Source organism: Oncorhynchus tshawytscha, linkage group LG13, assembly GCF_018296145.1.
Source record: "Oncorhynchus tshawytscha isolate Ot180627B linkage group LG13, Otsh_v2.0, whole genome shotgun sequence".
In the NCBI taxonomy this organism is placed as follows: Eukaryota; Metazoa; Chordata; class Actinopteri; order Salmoniformes; family Salmonidae; genus Oncorhynchus; species Oncorhynchus tshawytscha.
Genome location: NC_056441.1, coordinates 34,700,255 through 34,727,104, shown reverse-complemented (window position 1 = coordinate 34,727,104; position 26,850 = coordinate 34,700,255). Strand labels below are relative to the sequence as shown.

Sequence of the window (26,850 nt, the reverse complement as noted above, 5' to 3'; positions counted from 1 at the left end):
AAATATTACAGATTAGGCCCAGTTGTTCAAAACATCCCAAAAAATGTTTTCCATCGAAATCCAACGCCCAAAAGGGACCCGTAAAGCACATAGAATTACATCAGAGAGAAAGAGGGAGAGGAGAGAGAAGTGAGAGAGGGAGGAAAAATTCTTGAAGTATGAGAAAATGTTACTGCTCTCCTCCCCTCTCTCTTTCCTTCTCCCTCCCTCCCGCTCTCCTATCCCCCCTCCCCCTCCCTTTCTCACGGTCAGTCAATCAGAGCTTTCCAAGAGCAGGGAGAGGGAGCTTTGGACTGACTGACAGACATTGGTCAGGGAGAGAGGCAGAGTATCCAGGTAAGCCCTATGCATTTGTACTTTACATTAGCAATGCTTTTATGCTCAAATGTATATTGACAATAAATACCAAAGATGGTTCATTCATATCAATAAGAATGAAATTGATTCATTATTAGTTATATGAATAAAAAAGTAGAGTGGAGTACATGATCTGGGCATCCTAGATGTACATTTGTAAGCAACGCATATTAGTGTAAGTACTGAATAACTACATGAGGGAACGGTTTTAAATATGTTATAGGTAGGATCAAATCCATATGACTTTTGCCCTGCAAACGTTCATAGTGTCTGTGTAGACTTCAAATGCAAGAGAGTGAGTCACTAGTGCCAATGCACAAAAGCATGCCATCCCTACCCGTTATACAATCCGAAACCACTCTACAAAAGGTGTGTTGACTGGCATAAATAGTTTTGATATTCCATTGTGTATTTTAATGTGTGTATTGAGGGTGCTTGAATGCGAGAGAGCCGGAGGGAGGTGGGAAGGTGATGCAGATGCCAAAAAAAGGATGCAAAGCAATCGGAAACGCTTCACAGTCCATTCGACTAAGACATCTGCAGACAGAGAGGCTGTAAAATATACCCCTTTCTTCTGTGACTAGAGACTTATTACCAGCCGTGACAGGTATCCGTAAGGAAACCGTTGGAGGATGTCAGTACTTTTGAGTCTATTACGGAGTTCCAGACCAGGATGGAAATGACAGAGAGTTGGAAACACCAGTTCCACTGTTAACAATCTCCATGCAGCCTATCATTCAGAGAGGTGGCAGTAGGCACCGTAGCCACAAAGCCTGGCCCCTGCTCAACTCCGTTGGTGGAGTTCCTCAGAACTTCCTTCACCATGGAGTTGGGTTCAGTCAACTAGCGCAGTAGCAACCGCCACCGTAGTAGCTAGGTGGACTTTAGTATTCTGTTCCTCTGCCTAATCCTCTCCTTCCTACCTCGCTCACTCTGTGATGTTAGCCGTATGTTGTGACTGCGAGTAAGGCTGGTGTTAAGTTTTGGTATCCCCCGTGCCAGAGATATTATATGATTGTAAACCCTGAGCGACATAGCCTCGCGGGACTGGAAGCAGTGTAGCTCTGAGGGACTGAGTGAATCTATCCCTGAGTGATGTGTGTCTGTGAGTCTCCTCATGCCGACAAGATACAGTGCATTTGGAAAGTATTCGGAATCTTTGACTTGTTCCACTTTTTGTTACGTTACAGCCTTATTCTAAAATGGATTAAAATAATATTTTCCCTCGTCAATTGACACACAGTACCCCATAATGACAAAGCGAAAACAGGTTTTTAGAAAAAAAATCATGTTTATTATAAAATAAAAAACTGAAATACTTTATATTCATAAGTATTCAGACCCTTTGCTATGAGACTCAAAATTGAGCTCAGGTGCATCCTGTTTCCATTGATCATCCTTGAGATGTTTCTACAACTTAATTGGAGTCCACCTGTGGTAAATTCAATTGATTGGACATCATTTGTAAAGGCACAAACCTGTCTAGATAAGGTCCACACAGCTGACAGTGCATGTCAGAGCAAAAACCAGGCCATGAGGTCAAAGCAATTGTCCGTAGAGCTCCGAGACAGGATTGTGTCGAGGCACAGATCTGGGGAAGGGTATTTCTTCTAAAAAAACAGTTTTTGCTTTGTCATTATGGGGTATTGTGTATAGTTTGATAAGGGGAAAAAAATAAGGTTGTAACGTAACAAAATGTGGAAAAATTCAAGGTATCTGAATACTTTACGAACGCAATTTGCCCACCAAGGGCCTCGATTTATAAGCTTTTTCTAGGCTGCCGGCAATTGAATAACATGTTGTCATTTCCTGGTGCTATTTTGTTTCCTATTCTCTTTTACTGCCCCCTCATTTTTTTAAATCTCTGTTTATTGATCTATTTCCCTCAGTCTCTAGGTGCTATGACGTTATGCTGCTCCTAATGCTTTCCCACTCTGGTCATTTGAGCTGAACTGTGTGTGCATAGATCATTTGAACATTATCCACTTTTGTGCATATACATTCTGGGGATGTTAGGTAGGTTGTGACTTAACCTAGTTCATTTAGAAAATACATAGCACATGTTACTGGACAGATAGCAGGTCGAGGTATTAGGCTGGTGATATGGCAGCCATAGCATTCCATATTGTGATACACGGGCAGGTATGAAAAAATGCCTGAGAGGACTGAGGATAGGCTGGTTAGGGTTCAGTCAGGTGATGACCCCATGCCCAGTTCACTGTGGGCTGTTCACAAATGGCAAACGGTTCAGAACCAGTTTGTGGTTCCACATGTGCCACAATCACGTTGCCGTAGGAAAATAGGAACGCACTGATCACAGAGTATATTGAATTACTCTTCTAGATAAACATTTTTTCCAAGCTAACATGGTGTGTTGACAGGGCCATAAACAACTAGAAGGCTATTCCAGCTCACTATAGCCACTGTGATAGTTGTTGTGCTTACATGAATTCAGGTGAATGTTTATTCTGAACTGTCTTGTTTCCCAGGGATACAGTGGTGACCGTTCCTCAGAGTCACATGAATAAGGCAACCCCTTGATGACAAAAACCCTTGACTTGTAGGCACCTCCACAGCAGAGTTCATCCCTCTGCCCCAGCCTGTCTTTGATAACTGTAATCATTTTGTTAAGTGAGTTGCCCTCCCCCTCCACCTGAAGGCGACTTCCTGCCCAAAATGCCTCTTGTCCCATCCTTCCTCCTCCTGCTCCTCGCCTGCCCTGCCCTCCTGACCCTATCAGGTTCCCAGAGCCTGCAGACTGGGGGTCAAAGGGCACCCAGGAACACAAAGCCAGAGGGTGGCGGGCAGCCAATCAAAGTGGTGATCTCTGAGGCATGTGTTCAGGGGGACTCCAGTCAGAATCAGGGAAAGGAACTGGACCTTGAGCCTGGTTCCCCTCTAGTCCTTACCCATCGGATCCGACTGGTTCCGGGGTCGTGCGGAGGCGGGTGCGAAGCCGAGTTTGCTGCCCTGCGAGACCGTCTGGAGAGGCTGGAGAAGGAGGTGTCTGCCCTGAGGGAGAAGTGTGGAGGCCCAGAGGGGGGCTGCTGCACGTCCCAGCAGAGCAAAGGTACAGTAGGACTGCTGCCAGGTGACTCACTGATCAAATTGGTCTGGTTTTGACCATTACACAGAATCTCCTCATAGTTCCTCTCATCTCGCTGAAATACCCCAACTGGTTCTAATTTGAGTGCGCACACGCACACGCACACGATCCATTACTTACCTCAATCCTGATCACATTTATAAAACTGGCAGACTACAGCCATGCTCATATTATGATCTAACTGACCTGAGTAATGAGGACTCTACTAATGGGTTCGACCAATCAGAGCAAGTATAGAAAAAGGTCCAGCTCTAACTTTGTGCCCAATGTGATCTCAGACAATCCTCCCAATCTAGCTCTCCACCCTTCTCTCAATATGGGACACTTTCTGCAAAAGCAGGGATAGTTTATTCACTAATCTGTTTAAAATATCATATACAGTCTCGCAACGTTCCTTCACATTTTTTGGGGGGTGGCACAGAGTAAATTTCAGATCTGCTGAGTGCAAACTTGAACATTCTGTGCAACCTCCAGCGCTCGTTTACTGTGAACAGAAGCTGTATCTGCTATAAGTTACCGTTTTAACAGTGTCCAAGTAGGCTAATATGTCTACTTGATCATAACGTAGGCCTATCTGAGTGGCCTACCATCAAAAACAATGGAGAAAATGCATCCCAGAACATTTTAACATGAAAACAGCTGTTCTATCATTCCGCCTACAGTAGCAGCCAATGTGGTGTTCAATGTGGGCCTACATTCCATGAGACTGAACGAAGAAAACATGCAGGGCTTGACATTAACCTGTTTAGCCACCTGTCCTTCAGACAAGGAGGTGACTGAAAATGTTGTTGTGTTGTTTGATGCAAGAAACCACTTTACAAAATAAAATCCATTATCATTCCCATACCATTACTACAGAGAATCAGACAAATGATGCTGCCCTCTGTCTATTGACTACCTCAAAATACAACACTGCACCTTTAAGACAAAAAAAACAACTCTTTACCTGACTTGCTTTCAAAGATGTCTAGAAATGTGCACGTTTCGTGCTCTTGTAGGAAGCAATCAGTCCCCTATTGATGACGACAAATGATCTATAACTGGGCTAATAACTCACTAACTAGTAAAGGATATGAACACAATGTGCGCACGTGGCGACATGCAGATAATTCTTTGATCTCGAAACAACCGCATCTACTCACGACCACAGCTGTAAACACAGTCCAGTTCAAAGTAAACGGCACAGATCCATATATGGCAATGATCTATTTTCATATAGGCCTACTGCAGCTCTGATTGGTTATGCCGCACCGACCTGTGTAGAGTATGGCCCGAGTCTTGCGCAATAGAATCCTACTCTGATTCGTTCTTGCATCGGTTTTTCTTCTTCTCTGTGTTGCATTGAAAGTGGTTAATATTGCGTTGATTCGATCACAATTGCCACAGTGAAGGGAAACGTTGATAGTGTTCACTAACAGGGAAGAGTCTAGAAAGTTGAGTGAAGTTCAATCTCGTGCTTCTCTCTGTGGGCTGATATTCCTTTTACACTCTGTTGTTCCTTTTACACTCTGGTTGTCTTACTGTTTTACTCTTTGTCTCTGTCCGAACCCCCGCTTTAGGCACTGAGTGCTCCATCAAGCCGGAGGGAGAAGAGTGTCCTAACGAGTGCAGTGACCAGGGACGCTGTGAGGATGGCAAGTGTGTCTGCTTCCCAGGGTTCAGTGGGCCAGACTGCAGTTTGTCTGACTGTCCCGGCAACTGCAATGACAAGGGGAAGTGTGTGAACGGCCAGTGTGTGTGCGACCCAGGTTTCACAGGGCCAGACTGCTCTTCAGAGTCCTGTCCTGGTAACTGTAACAACAAGGGGCGTTGCGAGAACGGCCAGTGTGTGTGCAACACTGGCTTCACAGGGCTCGACTGCTCCACCAAGGCATGCCCTGGTAACTGTAACAACAAGGGGCAATGTGTGAACGGCAAGTGTGTGTGCAAAACTGGCTTCACAGGGCCCGACTGCTCCACCAAGGCATGCCCTGGTAACTGTAACAACAAGGGGCAATGTGTGAATGGCAAGTGTGTGTGTGATAGCAGTTTTACAGGGCCAGACTGCTCTTCAGAGTCCTGTCCTGGTAACTGTAACAACAAGGGGCAATGTGTGAATGGCAAGTGTGTGTGTGATAGCAGTTTTACAGGGCCAGACTGCTCTTCAGAGTCCTGTCCTGGTAACTGTAACAACAAGGGGCGTTGCGAGAACGGCCAGTGTGTGTGCAACACTGGCTTCACAGGGCTCGACTGCTCCACCAAGGCATGCCCTGGTAACTGTAACAACAAGGGGCGTTGCGAGAACGGCCAGTGTGTGTGCAACACTGGCTTCACAGGGCTCGACTGCTCCACCAAGGCATGCCCTGGTAACTGTAACAACAAGGGGCAATGTGTGAACGGCAAGTGTGTGTGTGATAGCAGTTTTACAGGGCCAGACTGTTCTACCAAGTCCTGCCCTGGCAACTGCAGCAACCGTGGAAAGTGTGTGAACGGCCAGTGTGTCTGCGATAGCGGCTTTACAGGGCCGGACTGTTCCGCCAAAGCATGTCCCAATAACTGCAGCAACAAGGGAAGGTGCGTGAGCGGGAAGTGCGTGTGTGAAGTGGGCTTCAGCGGACAGGACTGCGCCGCTAAGGGCTGTCCCGATAACTGCAGCAACAAAGGGCGCTGTGTGAAGGGGAGGTGTGTGTGTCGCCGTGGTTTCGCCATCCCGGACTGCAGCCAGTGTGAAGCTGGGTTCACTGGAGCTGACTGTGGCACCGGTAAGTCATCCAAATATTCTCCATAAAACACTCTCGGCTGTATTTGGCTTTTATATTGTCCAGTGAAACAGAGGGCACACTGTGTTAGCCACAGGGCAGTACTAATACATCAGTGTTCAGTCAGTGTGGCATATAGGGCGGCAAGTAGCTTAGCGGTTAAGAGCGTTGGCCCAGCAACCGAAAGGTCCCTGGTTCAGATCCCTGGTTCAGATCCCTGAGCTGACTAGGTGAAAAATCTGCCGGTGTGCCCTTGAGCAAGGCTCTTAGCCCTAATTGCTCCCGTGAGTCACTCTGGAGAAGAGCGTCTGCTAAATGAGTCAAATGGAAATATAGTATTCACTTCTATCCAAGTCGACATACTGTTAGAAATGTTCAATGACTGTATGTAGACCTCTACCATATGTTGCAGCCTGATGTTACTTACACATGGACTTACATTTACATTGACTTTACAGTTAAATGGGGGAAATGTGACAGCTGGTCAAAAGGAGGCCTTATTGCCTTTAAAATCAATTCCGCGGTAAACATTGCATGACATTGTTGGCTTGAATGACTGGAACTAAGCACCTACCGCCCCTTGTCTCTAGCCATGTCTGGTGTGTCCCAGCTCAACACCAAGGACGTCACTGAATCCTCTGTCACCCTCTTCTGGACCCCACCTCCAGTCCAGTATGACACCTACCACGTCACCTTCGCCAGCCAGGTAACAACATCCTACACACTCTATTCACAAGTTCTTATGGAGTTGTGAGTCTGGGTCCTAACTAAAGCACAAAGTAAACTGAACTTGAGAAACAACTGTTAGACAACAGATGTATTAGCTGAGAATGAACAGTCACCAAAATGAACAGAAGGTTGCTCTCATGGCAGGAAGCCCGGTTCTCATTCCAGGTTTTAAGACTTGTTTTGGGGGCAAATGTTGAAAAGGTCATGGTGGTGTGTTATTTCCATGACAAATCCCCAAATCTTTTGCCTAAAATGTCCCTGAAAGCCCAAGGGAATTCAATGGTGGCATAGAGTAAAGAAAAACCTCTCGTGGAAAAAGACATTGACTCCTGTGGCTTCTAATCAAATCAAATCAAATCATGGTATTTGTCACATGCTTCGTGATAGAAAAAAAAGTTTTTAAATAACACGAGGAATAAATACACAGCGAGTAACGATAACTTGACTATATACAGTCATGGCCAAAAGTTTTGAGAATGACAGATATATTCATTTTCACAAAGTCTGCTGCCTCAGTTTGTATGATGGCAATTTGCATATACTCCAAAATGTTATGAAGAGTGAGCAGATGAATTGCAAGTAATTGCAAAGTCCCTCTTTGCCATGCAAATGAACTGAATCCCAAAAGAAGTTGCTCTCGGAGGATGTGTTGGTACCATTCTTTACTCATGGCTGTGTTCTTAGGCAAAATTGTGATTGAGCCCACTCCATTGGCTGAGAAGCAACCCACACATGAATGGTCTCAGGATGGCATGACACAAGACTGATGGTAGCGCTCACCTTGTCTTCTCCGGACAAGCTTTTTTTCCGGATGCCCCAAACAATTGGAAAGGGGATTCATCAGAGAAAATGACTTTACCCCAGTCCTCAGCAGTCCAATCCCTGTTCCTTTTGCAGAACACAGGGATTGGTTATGTCGATATAGGACTTGTTTTACTGTGGATATAGATACTTTTGTACCTGTTTCCTCCAGCATCTTCACAAGTTCCTTTGCTGTTGTTCTGGGATTGATTTGCACTTTTCGCACCAAATTACGTTCATCTCTAGGAGACAGAACGCGTCTCCTTCCTGAGTGGTATGACAGCTGCGTGGTCCCATGGTGTTTATACTTGCGTACTATTGTTTGTACAGATGAACGTGGTACCTTCAGGCATTTGGAAATTGCTCCCGAGGAGTTGTGGAGGTCTACAATTTTTTTTCTGAGGTCTTGGCTGATTTCTTTTGATTTTCCCATGATGTCAAGGAAAGAAGCACTGAGTTTGAAGGTAGGCCTTGAAATACATTCACAGGTACACCTCTAATTGACTCAAGTTATGTAAATGAGGCTCTAAAACCATGCCATAATTTTCTGGAATTTTCCAAGCTGTGTATGTAAACTTCTGATCCACTGGAATTGTTATATAGTGATTAAAATTGAAATAATCTGTCTGTAAACAATTGTTTGAAAAATTACTTGTGTCAAGTACAAAGTAGAAGTCCTAACCGACTTGCCAAAACTATAGCTTATTAAAAAGACATTTGTGGAGTGGTTGAAAAACGAGTTTTAATGACTACAACTAAAGTGTATGTAAACTTCCGACTTCAACTGTATGTAGTACTTTAAAGTATTTTTACTTAAGTACTTTACACCACTGCCTACAGTGGAACATGGTGGTGGCAGCATCATGCTGTGGTTATGTTTTTCAATGGCAGGGAATGCTAGACTAGTCAGGATCAAGAGAAATATGTACGAGGAAAGTACAGAGAGATCCGTGATGAAAACCTGCTCCACAGCGCTCAGGACCTCAAAATGGGCCGAAGATTCACCTTCCAACAGGACAATGACTCTAAGCACACAGCTAAGACAACGCAGCAGTGGCTTCGGGACAAGTCTCTGAATGTCCTTGAGTAGCCCAGCCAGAGTCCGGGCTTGAACCGATCGAACATCTCAAATCAAATCGTCTCAAATCAAATCAAAACTTGAACTGTATGCCAGTAAGGTATTTCAGTATTTTTAGCTTTTATAAATTTGCTAATTTTTCAAAAAAACTGTTTTCGCTTTGTAATTTTGGGGTATTGTTTGTAGATTGACGAGAAAGTGTATTGATTTAATCCATTTTAGAATAAGGCTGTACCTGTACATTTAGGCTGTACCTTAAATTTAGAATAAGGCTGTACCTGTAAAATTGAAAAAGGTCAAGGGCTCTGAATATTTTCTGAATGCATTCTATACAGAGTGCTTCACCATGCTCAAAAGGATATTCAATGTCTGTCTGTTTCTACCAATAGGTGCCCTTCTTTGCGAGGCATTGGAAAACCTCCCTGGTCTTTGTAGTTGAATCTGTGTTTGAAATCCACTGCTCGACTGAGGGACCTTACAGATAATTGTATGTGTGGGGTACAGAGATGAATTAGGTTAGGCATTCAAATGTCACGTTAGACACTATTACAGCACACAGAGTCCATGCAACTTATTATGTGAGTTGTTTAGCAAACTCTTACTCCTGAACTTATTTCGGCTTGCCGTAACAAAGGGGTTGAAGACTTATTTGACTCAAGATATTTCAACTTTTCATTTTTTATTAATTTCTAAAATGTTATATAAACACAATTCAACTTTGACATTATGGGCTATTGTGTGTAGATGTTTTGTTTCTTTCTTTTTTTATTTCACCTTAATTTAACCAGGTAAGCTAGTTGAGAACAAGTTCTCATTTGCAACTGCGACCTGGCCAAGATAAAGCAAAGCAGTTAGACACATACAACAACACAGAGTTACACATGGAATAAACAAACATACAATCAATAATACAGTAGAAAAGTATATATACAGCATGTGCAAATGAGGTAGGATAAGAGAGGTGAGGCAATAAATAGGCCATGGTGGCGAAGTAATTACAATATAGCAATTAAACACTAGAATGGTATAATGTGCAGAAGATGAATATGCAAGTAGAGATACTGGGGTGCAAAGGAGAAAAATAAATGATAAATACAGTATGGGGATGAGGTAGATCGGATGGGCTATGTACAGGTGCAGAGATAAGTAGTACAACATCTCAATTTAATTTATTGTAAATTCAAGCTGTAACACAACATGTGGAAAAAGTAAAAGGGTGTGAATACTTTCTGAAGCCAGTTTTGGTAGGCATAAAGTGACTAGGCAACCGGATAGATAATAAATGGTGTCAGGAGTGTACTGTATGTGATGAGTCAATAGAGTTCAATTCGATAGCTATATAGTTAACCAATAGCTACCCGGACTAGCTATTTAGCAGTCTTATGCCTTTGGCTTGGGGGGTGGAATCTGTTCACGGCCCTGTTGGTTCCAGACTTGGTGCATCGGTACTGCTTGCCGTGCAGTAGCAGAGATCATTTTAGGAGCCTTCCTCTGACACCGCCTGGTATAGAGGTCCTGGATGGCAGGGAGCTCGGCCCCAGTGATGTACTGGGCCATATGCACTACCCTCTGTAGCGCCTTGCGGTCGGATGCCAAGCAGTTACCATACCAAGTGGGGATGCAGCCAGTCATGATGCTTTCAATGGTGCAGCTGTAAAACTTTTGAGGATCTCAGGGTCCATGCCAAATCTTTTCAGCCTCCCAAGGGGGAAGAGGCATCGAGAGTGCCTTCTTCACAAATGTGTTGGTGTGTGTGTGGACCATGATAATTCCTTAGTGATGTGGACACCGATGAACTTAAAGCTCTCGACCCGCTCCACTACAGCCCCGTCGTTGTGGATGGGGGCGCACTCAGCCCTCCATTTCCTTTTCCTTACTGTCGTTGAGGGAGAGGTTGTTGTCCTGGCACCACAATGCCAGGTCACTGACCTCCTCCCTACAGCCCGTCTTATCGTTGTCGATGATTAGGCCAACCACCGTTGTGTTGTCAGCAAACTTAATGATGATGTTGGAGTTGTGTGCGGCCATGTAGTCATTGGTGAACAGGGAGTACATGAGGGGACTAAGCACGCACTCCTGAGGGGCCCCCGTCTAGAGGGTCAGCTTGACGGATGGGTTGTTGCCTAACCCACCACCTTGAGGCAGCTTGTCAGGATTCCAGGATCCAATTGCAGAGGGGAAGTGTTCAGTCCCAGGGTCCTGAGCTTAGTGATGAGCTTGGAGGGCACTATGGTGTTGAACGCTGAGCTATAGTCAATGAACAGCATTCTCACGTAGGTATTCTTCTTGTCCAGGTGGGAGAGGGCAGTGTGGAGTGCTATAGAGATTGTGTCATCTGTGGATCTGTTGGGGTGGTATGCAAATTGGTGTGGGTCTAGGGTGTCTGGGATGATGGTGTTGATGACCAGCCTTTCAAAGCATTTCATGGCTACAGATGTGAGTGCTACGGGGTGATGGTCTTTTAGACAGGTTACCTTCGCATTCTTGGCCACAGGGACTGTGGTGGTCTGCTTGAAACATGTAGGTATTACAGACTGGGTCAGGGAGAGGTTGAAAATGTCAGCACATGCTCTGAGTAGGTAGATAAGTGTTACATTTGCCTGCCTCTATTTGCCGTTAGTGGATAATATGTAAGGTCATTTAAAGGTAATTTCGAATTGAGCCGATATATATAGCTTTTACCGTGGATGCAGTCTCCGCTAACGCCTGGACATTGCCTTTAAATTTCAATTACACTGTAACGTTGAACTTCAGCGATATGGACTGAATAGAGAGCCCTTCGTTTTCCATGCCAAATAAATCAATCCAAAGATTGATCTTGGGAACAGTAACACACCACAGTTTGACAGCTGAGCAGCAGAGGTCCATCACAGAAGTTACTGGCAGGGGAGTCTCAGACCATGTCAGAAACAGATGACTCTCAATCCCTCTTAACTCACGATTCCTGTGTTTTCCTATTTTAAATTCAGTCATTAATTTCACTCAGCCTTGAAAGACTTTTAAATGGCAGAACCATTGTTTCACTGCGTAAAACACTTTAGTGGACTGTTGGAGTACATAGCAAGGTTTATAGATCCTGTAAAAGTGCAGATATTCAAACGCTTTGCAAAAAGACATAGCCGTGGACATTTTTCCAGTTTCTGTTTAATGATGTTTGGTGTTAACAAACTGTCACTACAGTAGATACTAGTTTCAGCTGATATACTTCTATACTGGTTCAACTTATATGGTTGGGATTCACAGCCATAGTAACCACAGAACGGAGGATACAATATAAAATAATAATAATAATAATAATATAAAATGAATATAAAAGCCTTACATAAAATGTAAAACATATGACGGGACATCATAACATGACATAAGTGTGTTGTTGTATTAAATTTGTTCAGCAGCTCATGGTATCAATCAGTGGACTAAAAAGAGCACATCCAGTATCCAATATCAAAGGTAGCTAACCGATGCAATAAGTGAATTCCAGTGGATTCACAGAGACATATGCTACCAATTGTATTCAAGGCTGCCTTTGTACTCCATGTTTTTGAGTATAGGATGTTATTAGTGTTTCGCTGATTTGCATTACAGAATAACTTCCTATTGAGTTCAAGTTCAGTTAACATACAGTAGCCTGGACACTATGTATAAAGAACATGCATTGTGATGATCTAATACAATATCCGGGCCATGTGAGGTCTCCCACTGTAATTGTGCCTTAAAAAAGGCCCAGTTCAGTCAAAAACTTGATTTTCTTGTGTTTTATATATATTTCAACATTATGAGGATGGAATAATACTGTGCAATTTAGAAAATGATGATAATGCCCTTTTAGCGTAAGAGCTGGTTGAAAAGGCTGCCTGAAATTTTTGCCTGTTTTGGTGAGATGGAGTTGTGGTGACATCACCAGGCGGTAAATTAGCTAATAGAGCAATAAGAAAGAGTTCCAAATCTCTCTGCCAATAACAGCTAGTTTTCAATGTTTCTCTCCCAACTCAGACCACTCCCAGACAGTGCTAGCAAAAATCTTGCTTGAGAAATTGCTTGTTGCGAAGGAGCTATTTTTGTTTCTTTTTAACCATTTGAATTAAAAAATAATCAAGGTAAGGTACTTAATTGTTATCTAGAAATTATTTGATATTAATATATAAATGGCTGCATTGGACCTTTAATAGAACATATGCTCCCAACCTGCACAGAGGGGTGATGTCAGATGTACACAATGACAAACTGGATTGATACTCATCATGCACATATTGTTGGACCTTGCTATTACAGTAGGCACACGCACTCTAGAGAAGCTGTATCCATGTCTGTAAAAGTCTAATCTCCAACACTGAAACAAAGAGAAGCACCTTAATGACAACCAAAAGTAGGGAAGTGCAACAAGATTAAACCACCCTCTTTTTCCTACTTAATGGAACTCGTTCAATGTGTGAATGAGATTGTTGTTCTTCATAAAAGGGTTTCCGGACGGAAAAAAAAGAGAGATTTTTTGTTATTGTTGTGAAAAACAGAGACTATTGGAGGTTACTAGAGTGAAGTTTGGCCACAGCATCAGCACCAGGATGCATTCCAAAAGCTCACCGCAAAACAGCAACGGAAACAGCCTGTTTTCCGTACATGACATTGGTAGGTGTGAGAAGAAATATGGATGAAGGGAGGATATTCTTATAAAGGGAATAAATTAAACTAGTCATAGGAGAGTCAAAGGACAAAGTCATAGCAACAATAGTTAGGGAAAGGGAAGGATAATGGGAGATAGAGAGAGTGGACAGCAAGGGAGAAGAAAAGATGCAGATGTGGGATGCTTGTTGCTAGGGCAACCGTAAACACTGTCAAAAACATGGCCCTGGCCAGACAAATGACTTCACTGGTCGGCAGCTGTGACACAGCGGAAGGGAATGAATGAGGGAGATACACATTCATCTCGCATGTTTACAGATAAACAACACACGCAGACTAAACAGGACACAAACCCCACATTGTGCAAGATAAAGCACAATGACACGCTCAAAACTGGAGGCATATCACATTCGCACTCTGTTGTAGGTCAACGCTGGGCAACCTGGCAACCCAGCTGGGCTCCATTTCCCATATGAGAGAATATATTACACCATTGTGAAAAACCTTGGAGAACACCCCCATATTGGAGTAATTGAGTAAAACCTGAAACTACTGCTTTTAAATGAATGGAAATAATGGTCGTCTTCCAACACATAGGTTGAAGAATAACAACCTGATACTGTTTCGGGTTTTAATAGCATATTTCCTCAGTTGGTTTCTCAAATGATCACATATCAATGAAGGAAATTGTGAGAGTTGGAACGTGAAAGGCTGACAACAGTTCTCAAAGCTTAGTGATCACCTGGATTCCCCCCTGACACGTTAATCATTTATTATTTTCACAATACTACTACTACTACATCATTGGAATATGAGGCTGTTTATCTCAGTGCCAAGAAAATAGTAATATGATCATTAATAAATATGAGTCCAGTTACTAATTTTAGAGAGTAGGCTCAGCATGACAGAATTTGTAAGTCAGCCTACTCCCCCTGCTGGTAAGCATACATGCACCCATTCCATATCATCTTTAACAGGTTCTAACTACAGTTACTTTAACAAATTAACTGAAATACCAGTAGGCCTGTGAAGGAAAAGGGATTATCAATCCTCATGATATCTGTTCTAACATTGACTTGATCATTTTCTGTGCCACACAGAAAGAGGGCGATCAACAGATAACATCTCAGGTTGGAGGCAAGCTCACGGCCTACACCCAAACAGGCCTGGCGGCCGGGCAGGCGTACACGGTGACAATCAATGGAGAAATAGATGGGAGAATGGGCGCTGAGAGCACAGCAGAATTCACCACTCGTGAGTCAGGAAAGCCTATTTTGTATCCCCTTATTATCATGATCATCTTCTACTTCAGTTATCGATAGACATAAATGCAAAGTTGTTCTCTCCCCCCCGCAACTGCTTTTCCCAGTTATCTCTGGTCCCACAAACCTTCAAGTTGTGAAGACAACCACAACATCTGCCGTTGTCCAATGGGAACAATCGCAAGGAGACATCGACAGGTATCGCTTAACTGTTACACCCAATCAGACAGACGGAACAGCCAAGGGAAGACAAGACCTGACCCTGCCCCCTGAGAGGGACTCTGCCCAGATTGACGGTTTGGACCCGGGACATTTGTATGACATCACATTAGTGGCTGAAAAAGGCGGGATCGAGAGCAAGCCAGCAACAGTCCAAGTCACTCCTGGTGAGTTTTATTGGATGAGGGGGTTGCTTACCTTACTTACTACATTGTATATGAAAAGGTCCAGGGACAAGATTGTATGAGAAGCGATCTTGATTAAGTGGGTCAGATTATAATACTATATTTTGAGATAAGGGAGTTGCACAAACATACAGTCATGAAACAACAAAGATATTGTGAACTAAAGCAGAAGAAGCAGGAGAGAGAGAACGTCATCACTATGTTTAAAAAGAGAGAAATCTCTGAAACAAATTGGATTCCCTGGCAATGTGAATATGCAAGGGAGGCCAGCCCTGCTCCTGTGATGTGTTATCCCACTAAAGTGAACATGTCTAGACACGTCATTATTCAATCGAGAAGGTCATTGGAAGTGAAATTAAAATGTTAGATTGAAATGAATTTATGTCAAATATAAAACCTCCTCATGGAGCTAAGCTGATCTCTCTTCGTAAAATACCTTCTCCTTTTCTTTCTTTCTTTTGTATGACTAATGCTACTCTCTTTCTCGACAATAGTAGCACACACTTAACTCACAACATTGAATATTTCAGCACCCGAACAGTGAATGGCAAGGTTGTGTTGATGACCATATGTAATAATCTTTCTACTTCTCTCTGCAGGTTTGGACAGCACATAGGCCAACTATTTATTGCACTAATGTCAATGCAGGTGTTGTAGGAAAGAATACTTTTTTGAATTGTTCAGTTCAAAGATAATATTTGTGACTTTCCCATTTGGATCTAACAGTGCTTCCCTCCTGTAGTTTTATCTTTGATTCCAAACAATCGCTTCATGCCTTTAGGAAAATCCACAAAGACAATATCCAGGGTGACCATGCCGGTAGCACCGGGAGTAGAAAGCCACGAGGGAGACTCAGCCGGGAATACAAAGCCTGTGAAGGACATCCTCAACACGAAGGCCAAGGGTGAAGAACCAGAGAGGGTGAAGGATTGGAGTGGACCAGGCTCTGTGACAGTCAAAGGCACCAATGGAACCAAAGAGGACACATCTGTTAGAACCAGTACAAGACCACTTGTCAACACAAACTACAGGGTTATACCTAAACCAGGTGATAGAATAACCTTGCCCAGGAAACCATACATTGGAGGCTCTATCCGTTTTAATGGTACAAGAGTCGGCCAGGGTGGGAGGAGAGTGGGTCACAGTCTTCTGAAAAAGCCTACGAGCAGAAATCCAATGGAGGTGCCAAAGGTCAAGGAGACCTTGGATACGGACTCTAAACCAGAGAATCCCTTTGTTGGGGACAAGACTGTAGCCTTAACTGTGAAAGAAACTAACCTGGAGACGAGTCCTCTTGGAGAAAAAGATGAAACTTTGACAAAGGCATATCCTGTCGGGATCCTTCCTGTAAATGGCACTTCAAGATCTGGTTCTGAACCGTCAGTGAAGGACTTACCCGATAGAAAAAAAGATACAGAGATTGAAACAAATGAGCCAGGGCCAGGGACAGAGGGTTTGGAGCATACCACCACATCAGAAAGAAATACGACGGTTCACCCGAATGGGAAGAAATGTGTCAACAAGGTTAAATTGACACACAGGAAAGTCAATGTGACACGTGGAGAGAGAGTCATTGGAGGGCGGTTGAATGGCACAATAGTTCAACGTAAACCCACAGCAGGGCAGGGTTTCGCTGAAAAAGACGACGGTGCCCTAAAAGTGTCCGAAGCAGGACATTCAAAGACAACATTTCATGAGCGTAACCGGGTCATTCACACACAGAGTAAAGCAGATGACATTTCTCCACACACCACCCAAAGTCCTACATATCTAACTTCCTCTTCACCAGTATCACCTACTTCCCACATGTCACTTTCTTCTTCAGCTCCCGCTAAGCATGATGAATCAATGACCGGTATGGGTCAACCTATGACTGACAGAGACGTGGCGAATGGAGAGACTTTGCCTGTTCCCCAAACCCAATCATCCAACCTCCCACCAGAGACGGAACCAACATCCTCCAGTGAATCAGAACAAAATGGTAAAGGACCATCTCCCTCCAACCCTGAGGACTCATACTCAGGTAAAGCTCATGTTGCAGTAGCAGAAGTGGGAGTCAGCAAAGATGGAGCGAAAACCGCTAACGGGGGATTTGGAACCAAACAAAACAAGACAAAGACTCTGAGAGTGGGCGGCTCACCACCTTTTCGCCGCCTACCTCCAAAGGGGCCCTACCAACGCCGCCCGTACCTAAATATGAGACCATTCCAAAACAGGACACGTTCACCTTTTTCAGCTCCCGCAAAACAAAATGAATCAAAGACCGGTACGGGTCAACCCATGACTGACAGACAACTATTGTTTCCAAAGACATTAACCGTTTCCCCAGCACAATCCTCAACCCTCCCTTCAGATGCCCAGCCAGAGATAGCACCAAAGTCCTCCAGTGAATCAGAACACAGTGGCAAAGGCTATTCATCATCATCATCATCCACTTCAGAGGAACCTTCTGCTGTGGCAGAGGATGGTATCAGCAGAGATGGGGACAGGGCAACTGACATGGTGTCGTCTGGAACTGAACGAAACAGGTCAAGGACTCTGACACTGGGCAGCACACCACCCTTGCGCCGTCTACCTCCAAAGGGGACGCAGCAACGCCGTCCACACCCAAATATGGGAGCATTCCCAAACAGGACGCGAACAAACCTGATACCCCCTTGGCATCCATCAAGAGGCCCCATACGCAGACCTTTCCCACCTAAACTGACAAACAGGAACAACGGCATCATCGTTCAAACCCCTCAAACAGGGGAGCAGGGCACCTACAGCACCAGCCAGAATGACACAAACACAGACCTAAAGCCCAAAACTCTCCTCAAGAAAACAAATGCCACAGCTGGTAAAATAGCACGAGATCAAACACACATAAGAAATAACAGTAGCTTGAGCCAAAGGGGCCAAGATTCAAAAACAGGCCATCCTGACAAAGGTAGCCAAGTGAGTAAGAACGCTGACTCAAGAGACAGCCCAAACCAGATTAATGGGTCAGATGTCACTACTACTGGAAAAACAGGCCAGCCTCTAAACTCAGTGGGGGTTCAAAGCATAACCTCAGGAGGGCTCATACTCGTTTGGGAAGCACCAGAGGGGATGTACAGAAATTTCATAGTAACCTGGGAAGAGCATGGAAGTAAGAACGAGGCAGAGAAAGAGGAGGAGAAGGAAGAGGAAGAGGAGGAGAGCGAGTCAGAGGAGGATAGGCAGGAGGAAGGGGAGGCGGAGGGACAAACTGAGAAGGAGAACAATGGGAATGAGGAGGAAAGTGAAATGGGGGTGAGTCAAGGTAAGGAGGGCGGGGAGGAGAACACTGTTACCAATAGCAAAAGTGATAACCAAAGACAGAGCAGCGACAGTAATGCTACGGCTAAAGTTGGCGACGGTGGTACAATCAAGTTCTCCAAAGTCCTTCCGGGGTCAGCTCGCTCATTCCGATTCCAGAATCTCCATCCACAGACCCGCTATTCCCTGTCCGTGTTTGGGAAGGGTCCCGGACTACGCTCCAAAATACACCGACTCATCGTCAGCACAGGTACCGGCCATAGTTTAAACTCTCCAACCTCTACAAGGGTTTATTCATTATCGTTCAAATACAGGACTTGGCTAGTAATTCCAGACACCCAAGGTAGATGCCGATGCATCCTCACACCGTTTTAGGTGAGGTACACTTGCACCACTGCTTGATCCATATCCATATCAAGAGCCAGCCGTCACACTCTTGATACTGTAACTTCCTGAATTACAGTACCTCATCACGTATGCTGTTCATTTGCATCATCTGCTTATTGATACCGTGAGCTGTGTCTCTTTTGGTTTGTCTTTGACAACCGGGGGCTTTTAATTAAAGCAATGTCCAAAGCTTTAATTGCAAAATATGCAATGACCAAATAACCATGCATATATGTGCTAATCAATTGCATTTCATGTTAACCCCTTGTTTATGCCATGTTGTGCAGTGATGCGTGCAACTGTGATGTGTGGTGTTCATACTGGGTGCATTGTGGAAAAAAAGGTATGATTGCAAAAACACACAGGGGGAAATGGGCAGTTGTTTACTGGGAAACTTATTTGAAGTGCGTCCCATCAACAAATGTCATTTCCGAAATGTAATCTATAATCATTGCATTTGTAACAGTTGCAGATCCAGCTTTTTGATCAGTGACACATCTTACACAATAAACACATAGTCTCCCTGGTCCAAATACGACATATCATATACAGCCTGTGTTTTCCATTTTGTACATGTACAGTATGTCAACACAAACACATCCATGTGTTAAGCACACGCAGTGCATTCAGAAAGGATTCATACCCCTTGACTTATTCCACATTTTGTTGTGCTACAGCTTGAATTCAAAATGGATGAAATCTTCTTTTTTTTTTACTACCCATCTACACACAATACCGCAAATTGACAAAGTGAATACATGTTTTTAGATTTTTTTTTTTCAAACGTATTGAACATTAAATACAGTAATATCTCATTTACATAAGTATTCACACCCCTGAGTCAATACTTTGTAGAAGCACTTTTGGCGGCGATTACAGCTGTGAGTCTTTTTTGGGGAAGTCCCTAAGAGCTTTGCACACCAGGATTATTGTTTAAAAAAAAATCTTCAAACTCTGTCAAGTTGATTGTTGATCATTGCTAGTCAGCCATTTTCAAGCCGATTTAAGTCAAAACTGTAACTAGGCCACTCTGGAACATTCAATGTCGTCTTGGTAATCAACTCCAGTGTATATATGGCCTTGTGTTTTAGGTTATTGTCCTGCTGAAAGGTGAATTTGTCTCCCAGGGTCTGTTGGAAAGCAGACAACCAGGTTTTCCTCTAGGATTTTGCCTGTGCTTATAGCTGTATTCCGTTTCTTGTTTTGGAACATTTGTATTCTGTACAGGCTTCCTTCTTTTTACTCTGCCATTTAGGTTAGTATTATGGTGTAACTACAATGTTGTGGAGCCATCCTCAGTTCTCATTTCACAACCACTAAACTCTAACCATTTTAAAATCACCATTGGCCTAATGGTGAAATCCCTGACCAGTTTCCTTCCTCTCCGGCAACTGAGTTAGGAAGGACGCCTGTATCTTTGTAGTGACTGGGTGTATTGGTACACCATCCAATGTATAATTAATAAATTCACCATGCTCAAAGGGATATTCAGTGTCTGCTTTTAAAATTTGATTACCCATTAACCAATAGGTGCCCTTCTTTGCGAGGTATTGGAAAACCTCCCTGGTCTTTGTTGTTGTATCTGTGTTTGAAATTCACTGCTCAACTGAGGGACCTTACAGATAATTGTATGTGTGGGTACAGAGATGAGGTAGTCATTCAAAAATCACGTTAAACACACAGAGGGAGCCCATGCAACTTATTATATGACATGTTAGGCACATTTTGACAATTGTTTTGACTTTCTAAAATGTTCTACAAACAAAAATTCCACTTTGACATTATGGGCTATTGTGTGTAAATCAGTGACACAACATCTCAATTTACTCAATTTTAAATACAGGCTGTAACACAACAAAATGTTGTTTTTTTAAAGTAAAATGGTGTGAATACTTTCTGAAGGCACTGTACCAATGAAAATTACTCTGATATTCATGAGACATTGAATCATTCAGCCACAACCGTCCTTCACTGCTGGTCTGATCTTCTCTCACTTAGGGTAAGCTTTAAGTCAGCAACCTTCATTTGGCTCCCTTCATCACTCACAAAACCCAGGGTAAGACCATGGTTGGTCTCTATGGTTTTTCCTGATCTTAAGTTGAAATGTACAGATTTTAATCCTATGAGTCTTTTTTATATTGAAAAAAAGAAGAAGAAGAAAATATTTAAATTCCACAAGGTTAACAATTTTTTAAACGTTTTTTATTTATTTATTTTTTCAGAGGGTGAGGTCTCAAATGTTATTTGGAATCATTATGGCAGGCTTCTGCTCACTCAAGGTTGAAAATCTGTTGGTCAACACATTTCTTATCCCTTAGAAATGTATCTTGCTTTATCTCTCTTATTCGTGTATTTAAAACAATTAGCAGTAAACTGTATTTGTTATCAACATCTTAAGATTTTTCCTTTCTTCTGTTATAACTATTTTAATTTTCTCTTTCCTGACAACTTTTTTTTTTCAGGATCAAAAGACCAGCTCAACATTAATATCTCATCCTTTTCCCTTGCTGCTTTCCAGGGTCCAACATCTGCATTTAACAGTGACACATTTGTCTGTTTTAGTATATGCTGTACTGCGTATACTGTATATATGTTTGCACTGTACATATATACACAAACTCATTGGAGCACTAATAATAACAGCGTGAGTAAAGTATGGGTGCACCTACAGTTTAGGGCATACTGACCACAGGAGGTCAGTGGCACCTTAATTGGGGAGGACGGGCTCGTGAAAATGGCTGGAGCGGAATTAGTGGAATGGTTTTAAATACATCAAACACATGGTTTGATGCCATTCCATATGCTCTGTTCCAGCCATTATTATGAGCTGTCCTCCCCTCAGAAGCCTCCACTGATATTGACCTTCTAATCTATTACTTCTCCACACATGTAGTAATGACTTACCTTCTCCTCAAGTCTACCTTTTCTGTTTCTCAGATGTATTGTAAGCTCTGTTTCCAAGTCCACTATTTTTACCTTCCTTTCTTTCGTCTTGTTTTTATTTGTCTTTCTTTGTTTTTATGTCTGTCTTCCTGTTTTTATTCGTCTTTCATTGTTTTTATGTCTTTCTTCCTGTTTTTATTTGTCTTTCTTTGTTTTTATGTCTTTCTTCCTGTTTTTATTTGTCTTTCTTTTTTTCATGTCTTTCTTCCTGTTTTTATTTGTCTTTCTTTGTTTTTATGTCTTTCTTCCTGTTTTTATTTGTCTTTCTTTGTTTTTATGTCTTTCTTCCTGTTTTTATTTGTCTTTCTTTGTTTTTATGTCTTTCTTCCTGTTTTTATTTGTCTTTCTTTGTTTTTGTCTTTCTTCCTGTTTTTATTTGTCTTTCTTTGTTTTTTTGTCTTTTTTCCTGTTTTTATTTGTCTTTCTTTGTTTTTATGTCTTTCTTCCTGTTTTTATTTGTCTTTCTTTGTTTTTTTGTCTTTCTTCCTGTTTTTATTTGTCTTTCTTTGTTTTTATGTCTTTCTTCCTGTTTTTATTTGTCTTTCTTTGCTTTTATGTCTTTCTTCCTGTTTTTATTTGTCTTTCTATATCCTTTTCCTTCTTTCATTACTCTTTTTCGCTCTCAATCACACATATCCTTCCCATGCCATGCCCAGGCCCAGAGCTTCCCTCAGGTCTTGTCTTCAGTGAAGTGACTGAGACGTCTCTCTCTGTATCCTGGACCAAGCCAAAAAGTCCAGTGAGTGGCTTCAAGGTCACCTACACTCACACACAGGAAGGTAGGACCTTACACAGATGTTCTGGAAGTCAACATCCGGACTGTTGAGCCACGTCACTTCATTGTGTGTTCTTTACATCTGTAGAAACACTTCATATTTCGCAATTTGTCCGCTCTATTTCAGGGGAGCCTGTCTCAGTAATGGTGGACTCTGGGGATTCCACTCTGGCACTGTCAAAGCTCTCTCCGGGGTCCTCCTATGAGGTCAGTGTGATATCCGTCCTTGGACTGGACGAGAGCGATGCAATCAAAGACCTGGTTATGACACGTAAGTTTACTGTTGACTTTCAGTTAATTTACAGGAAGTTATCAGATTATAAATTATAGTAAATTATCAAGACTATCAACGTCCATTTTTTTGGGGGGTCCTTTGTGATGTCTCGGCCAACGAATTTAAATTAAGCATTAAAAACCACATGAATGATGTGTGTTTTGTTCCTTACTTTCGTGTGTGTTCTTCAATGGGTTCTGTGTTCTGATAATGGTTCTAGCAGGTGCAGGATCTGGGAAAGATCTGTGCATTTTCATATTTTCTCAAAGGGTCTATTCTGGAACTGCTTCAATTAAAATGTCTAAATGCTTTATTTATTTATTTAGCAAGAATGAGATTCTTATGTTCCATATGTTGCGAAATCCAATGATACATCAAAGGGGTTTGAATTCACACTGTGATAACTAACGCTCACTTTCTCGTGCCTTCATTTTCTTCACAACCCAAACCCATCTTAGTCCCTGACCCTCCAACGACTCTCCAGGCCATTAATGTCACAGACACCAAGGCGTTGCTGCTATGGCGACCAGCACTGGCAACGGTTGACCGCTACGTCATAGTTTATGGCTCTGAAAAAGGTAACGGGTATCACAGGTTGGATATTCATTACAACAATATCCTGTGGGACTTTTTAAAACCCCTAGCCATATTAGAGCATTTCCCTTCCCAGTTGGAGCTTTCACAGGCCACAGTCATTCTAGATGAGATCATAATACTTGTATTGGCCAGCCAGTTTATGACCACCCCTACAGCATTACAATATAAATACTGAGAAATAAATTCAATCCTGAAGCCTTACCTCTCTCCCCTGCCACTCACCTGCTCTCTCTTTGCCGCTTACTTGTTTCTGTGTCAACTAAGGGTCAGATGATGTGAAGATCACTGTGTCGGGCAACGCGGCCGAGCAGCAGCTGAAGGACCTGCAGGGCTCCACTATGTACACCGTCACGGTCACCAGTCAGTTGGGCAACCTGGATGGCCCTGCCGCCATCACCGTCTTCACCACCACCAGTGGTCAGTCCGGCACACACTCTCAAACTACCCTAATGCTTTAAACAATCAACTCACCCGAGACAGAGAAGAAAAGGAAGGCTGCTGTTTTTATTGAATCCCACAACTGAGGTTCTTGTGATTGTGTCCATGTCCTTCTGGCAGGATCTGGGGGAGACGGGGAAGTCCCGCGTGACCTGAAGGCCAGTCAGGTGACTCCTCGCTCAGCGTTGCTGACGTGGAAACCGCCCTCTGCCGCTGTGGGAAGCTACAAGCTGACCTATCAGACGGAGGGACAGGAGATGCAGGTAAGGAACTGATTAAAAAGGTGGAGACAGACACACATTCTATTTTATTCAGTACAGCACACGAGGACAAAATACAACAAACACTGGTCTAGACAGATACCTTTTAACTTCTCAACAGGAGGTTACCATTGACTCCACAGTAACGGAGTTCAAGTTGACCAGGCTGCATCCCATGTCCAAGTACACCGTGCAGCTACAGGGAGAGAGGGGAGGGAGCTATACTGCTGCAATTTCCACTGAGTTCACCACAGGTAAGTGGCCAAATATATTTGACTAAACTGAACAAATTAAATAAGTACATCGAAAGCGCAGTTTCATAAAGTTGGTCTCTCTCTTTGATTTTTTTCTCTCTCAGGGAATCTCCGGTACCCCTTCCCAAGTGACTGTTCCCAGGAGCTGCTGAACGGGATGCATGAGTCTGGAGAGGTGGAGATCTTCCCCAATGGAAGGCAGGGAAAACCAGTGTTGGTCTACTGCGACCAGGTGACTGATGGAGGCGGCTGGACGGTAAGAGAAGATGATTGTGAGACCACACAAAAATGATCTTTTGGTATTTCATTAGTAAACTGTCGATACAGTCCCCAAAAAGGTTTCTGCATGTCAGCAGTCAAGTTGTCAAGATATAAGTCTATCTTGAAAACGTGATTGCTGACATGCAGAAAATGTTGGGACGGTATCAACAGGGAACTAACAAAACAAAAGAGTGGTATTTCACTTTAACTGACATGTTAAGGGTTGGTTTAGCATGGTATATGTCAGCTGTATGAGTGTGTGTGTGTGTGTGTGTGTGTGTGTGTGTGTGTGTGTGTGTGTGTGTGTGTGTGTGTGTGTGTGTGTGTGTGTGTGTGTGTGTGTGTGTGTGTGTGTGTGTGTGTGTGTGTGTGTGTGTTACAGGTCTTCCAGAGAAGGATGGATGGGAAAACTGACTTCTTCCAAGGTTGGGAGAACTACAGCAAAGGATTTGGAGAACTGAGTGGGGAATTTTGGCTGGGTGAGAGTCATTTGTCACGCAAAGTTTGTTTTCACCCGCTTCAGCAGCAGTGTACCAGCGTAACATCAAACGGAACGGCTATATTGACGACGCAAAAGCTAAACCATGTCACTTTTACGTAAACAGCGCAAGCCCTGGTGACAGATCAACTCGGTAAATAGACCCATTGCTAGGCAGAGAAATGAAACAGTGCAGTGCCAGATGAGAAGGATCAATTTAATGTGGAAACGTATGGCAAGAGGGTAGAAAAAAAGCAGACTACTGGCACTATTGGTGCACAAACAGAAGGAAAACCAAGAGCAGTAGCAGAGGGCCTATCACTAAGTCCTTTCACTATTATTGGAGCAATTGGTTGAGCATTAGCGCGGGCAGCACAGTATCCACTATTCTAACATTGAGGGGCATCATGCTCTACTGCGCAGATCTGATGAAAATAGTCTTTGGTGCCCCCTAGAGGCAATACATATAGTTTACTACAGTTGGCTTGGCAGTAAGCATTTTTGTGTGTGTGCTATAACACCTTCTTTCCCACTCATCTCTATCCGTATATAGGTAATGAGAACCTACACAATCTAACCAGCATGGCACCGATGACCCTACGTGTGGACCTCCGTGCAGGGGACGAATCCGTGTTTGCCAAGTACTCTGCATTCACAGTGGACACTGTTAGGAAGAACTACGCTCTCAAAGTGTCTGGGTACAGCGGTACAGCAGGTATGAACAGAATCTGTCCACTAAACATGATTGACCTCTTATTGTGCATATCTCCACATAATCATTAAACCCCATAGTTTATTCCCTCTCCTTTTCCCTCTATTCCACACCTACTGTTTTCCCCTCCTCCCGCCTGCCATCCGTCTTTCCACTCGATCTCCCTTTTCCCCTTTCCCTCTCTCCTTTTTCGTCCCGGTAGGTGACTCTATGAGTTACCACAACGGACGCATGTTCTCTACCAGAGACAGAGACCCTGCGCCTTTCATCACTCGCTGCGCCATGTCCTATAGGGGGGGTTGGTGGTATAAGAACTGCCACCAGGCCAACCTTAATGGCCTCTACGACACCAATGTCAATCACCAGGTAATCCCAGCTGACTTCATACCTCATTTCACTATTTCAGAGTCTAAATCATCAAATGAATCTAAGTCAAGTAATTTAAGTCAGCTACTACAATCAGTTACATTTTTGGGGTGGTTTATTAACCTAATTGTCTCTTTGTGTCTCAGGGTTTGATCTGGACTGCCTGGAAAGGCAAGGATTATTCCGTCCCTTTCACTGAGATGAAGCTCAGACCAACATCTTTCACCCCTCCAACTCAGGGGTAATGACAAAGTGGTGGACAGAAAATGAGAAGGGGAGAGAGGCACACTTTATGAACACACACACACACACACACACACACACACACACACAACCCCCTGGTAACTGCCAAAATAAAGGAAACACAGATAGTGTCTTAATAGGGTGTTGGGCCATCACGAGCCAGAACAGCTTCAATGCATCTTGGCATTGATTCTACAAGTGTCTGGAACTCTTATGGAGGGAGGCGACACCATTCATCCTCGAGAAATTCCATAATTTGGTGTTTTGTTGATGGTGGTGGAAAACGCTGTCTCAGGCACCACTTCAGAAACTCCCATAAGTGTTCAAGTGGGTTGAGATATGGTGACTGACACACACACACACACACACACACACACACACACACACACACACACACACACACTTTTAAACTCCTATGCTCCTTTGAGACCCCTCTTTCAAAGTCACTGAGATCTCTTCTTCTAGCCAGGGTAGCCAAAATAATGGGG

The 26,850-nt window shown here is 43.3% G+C and overlaps 1 protein-coding gene across 3 annotated transcripts; it reads left to right on the top strand.

Moving 5' to 3' along the window:
• Positions 1 to 281: 281 nt before the first annotated feature.
• Positions 282 to 26,416, top strand: LOC112264777 (tenascin-X-like). Of its 3 annotated transcripts, XM_042295587.1 has the most exons (19): positions 282 to 336; positions 2,847 to 3,427; positions 5,023 to 5,250; positions 5,716 to 6,204; positions 6,792 to 6,907; positions 14,530 to 14,683; positions 14,799 to 15,077; positions 15,877 to 18,624; positions 22,361 to 22,483; positions 22,607 to 22,750; positions 23,212 to 23,331; positions 23,615 to 23,767; positions 23,909 to 24,051; positions 24,170 to 24,302; positions 24,407 to 24,558; positions 24,946 to 25,042; positions 25,595 to 25,756; positions 25,956 to 26,119; positions 26,266 to 26,416. In XM_042295587.1, exons 2-19 carry the CDS (start codon positions 3,034 to 3,036, stop codon positions 26,362 to 26,364), a joined length of 5,898 nt encoding a protein of 1,965 aa, XP_042151521.1. In that variant the 5' UTR covers positions 282 to 336; positions 2,847 to 3,033; the 3' UTR covers positions 26,365 to 26,416. The 3 variants fall into 3 exon arrangements, with proteins under 3 accessions (XP_042151521.1, XP_042151520.1, XP_042151522.1); XM_042295586.1 differs by having other exon boundaries at positions 5,023 to 6,204; XM_042295588.1 differs by lacking the exon at positions 15,877 to 18,624 and having other exon boundaries at positions 5,023 to 6,204.
• The last annotated feature ends 434 nt before the right edge of the window (positions 26,417 to 26,850 follow it).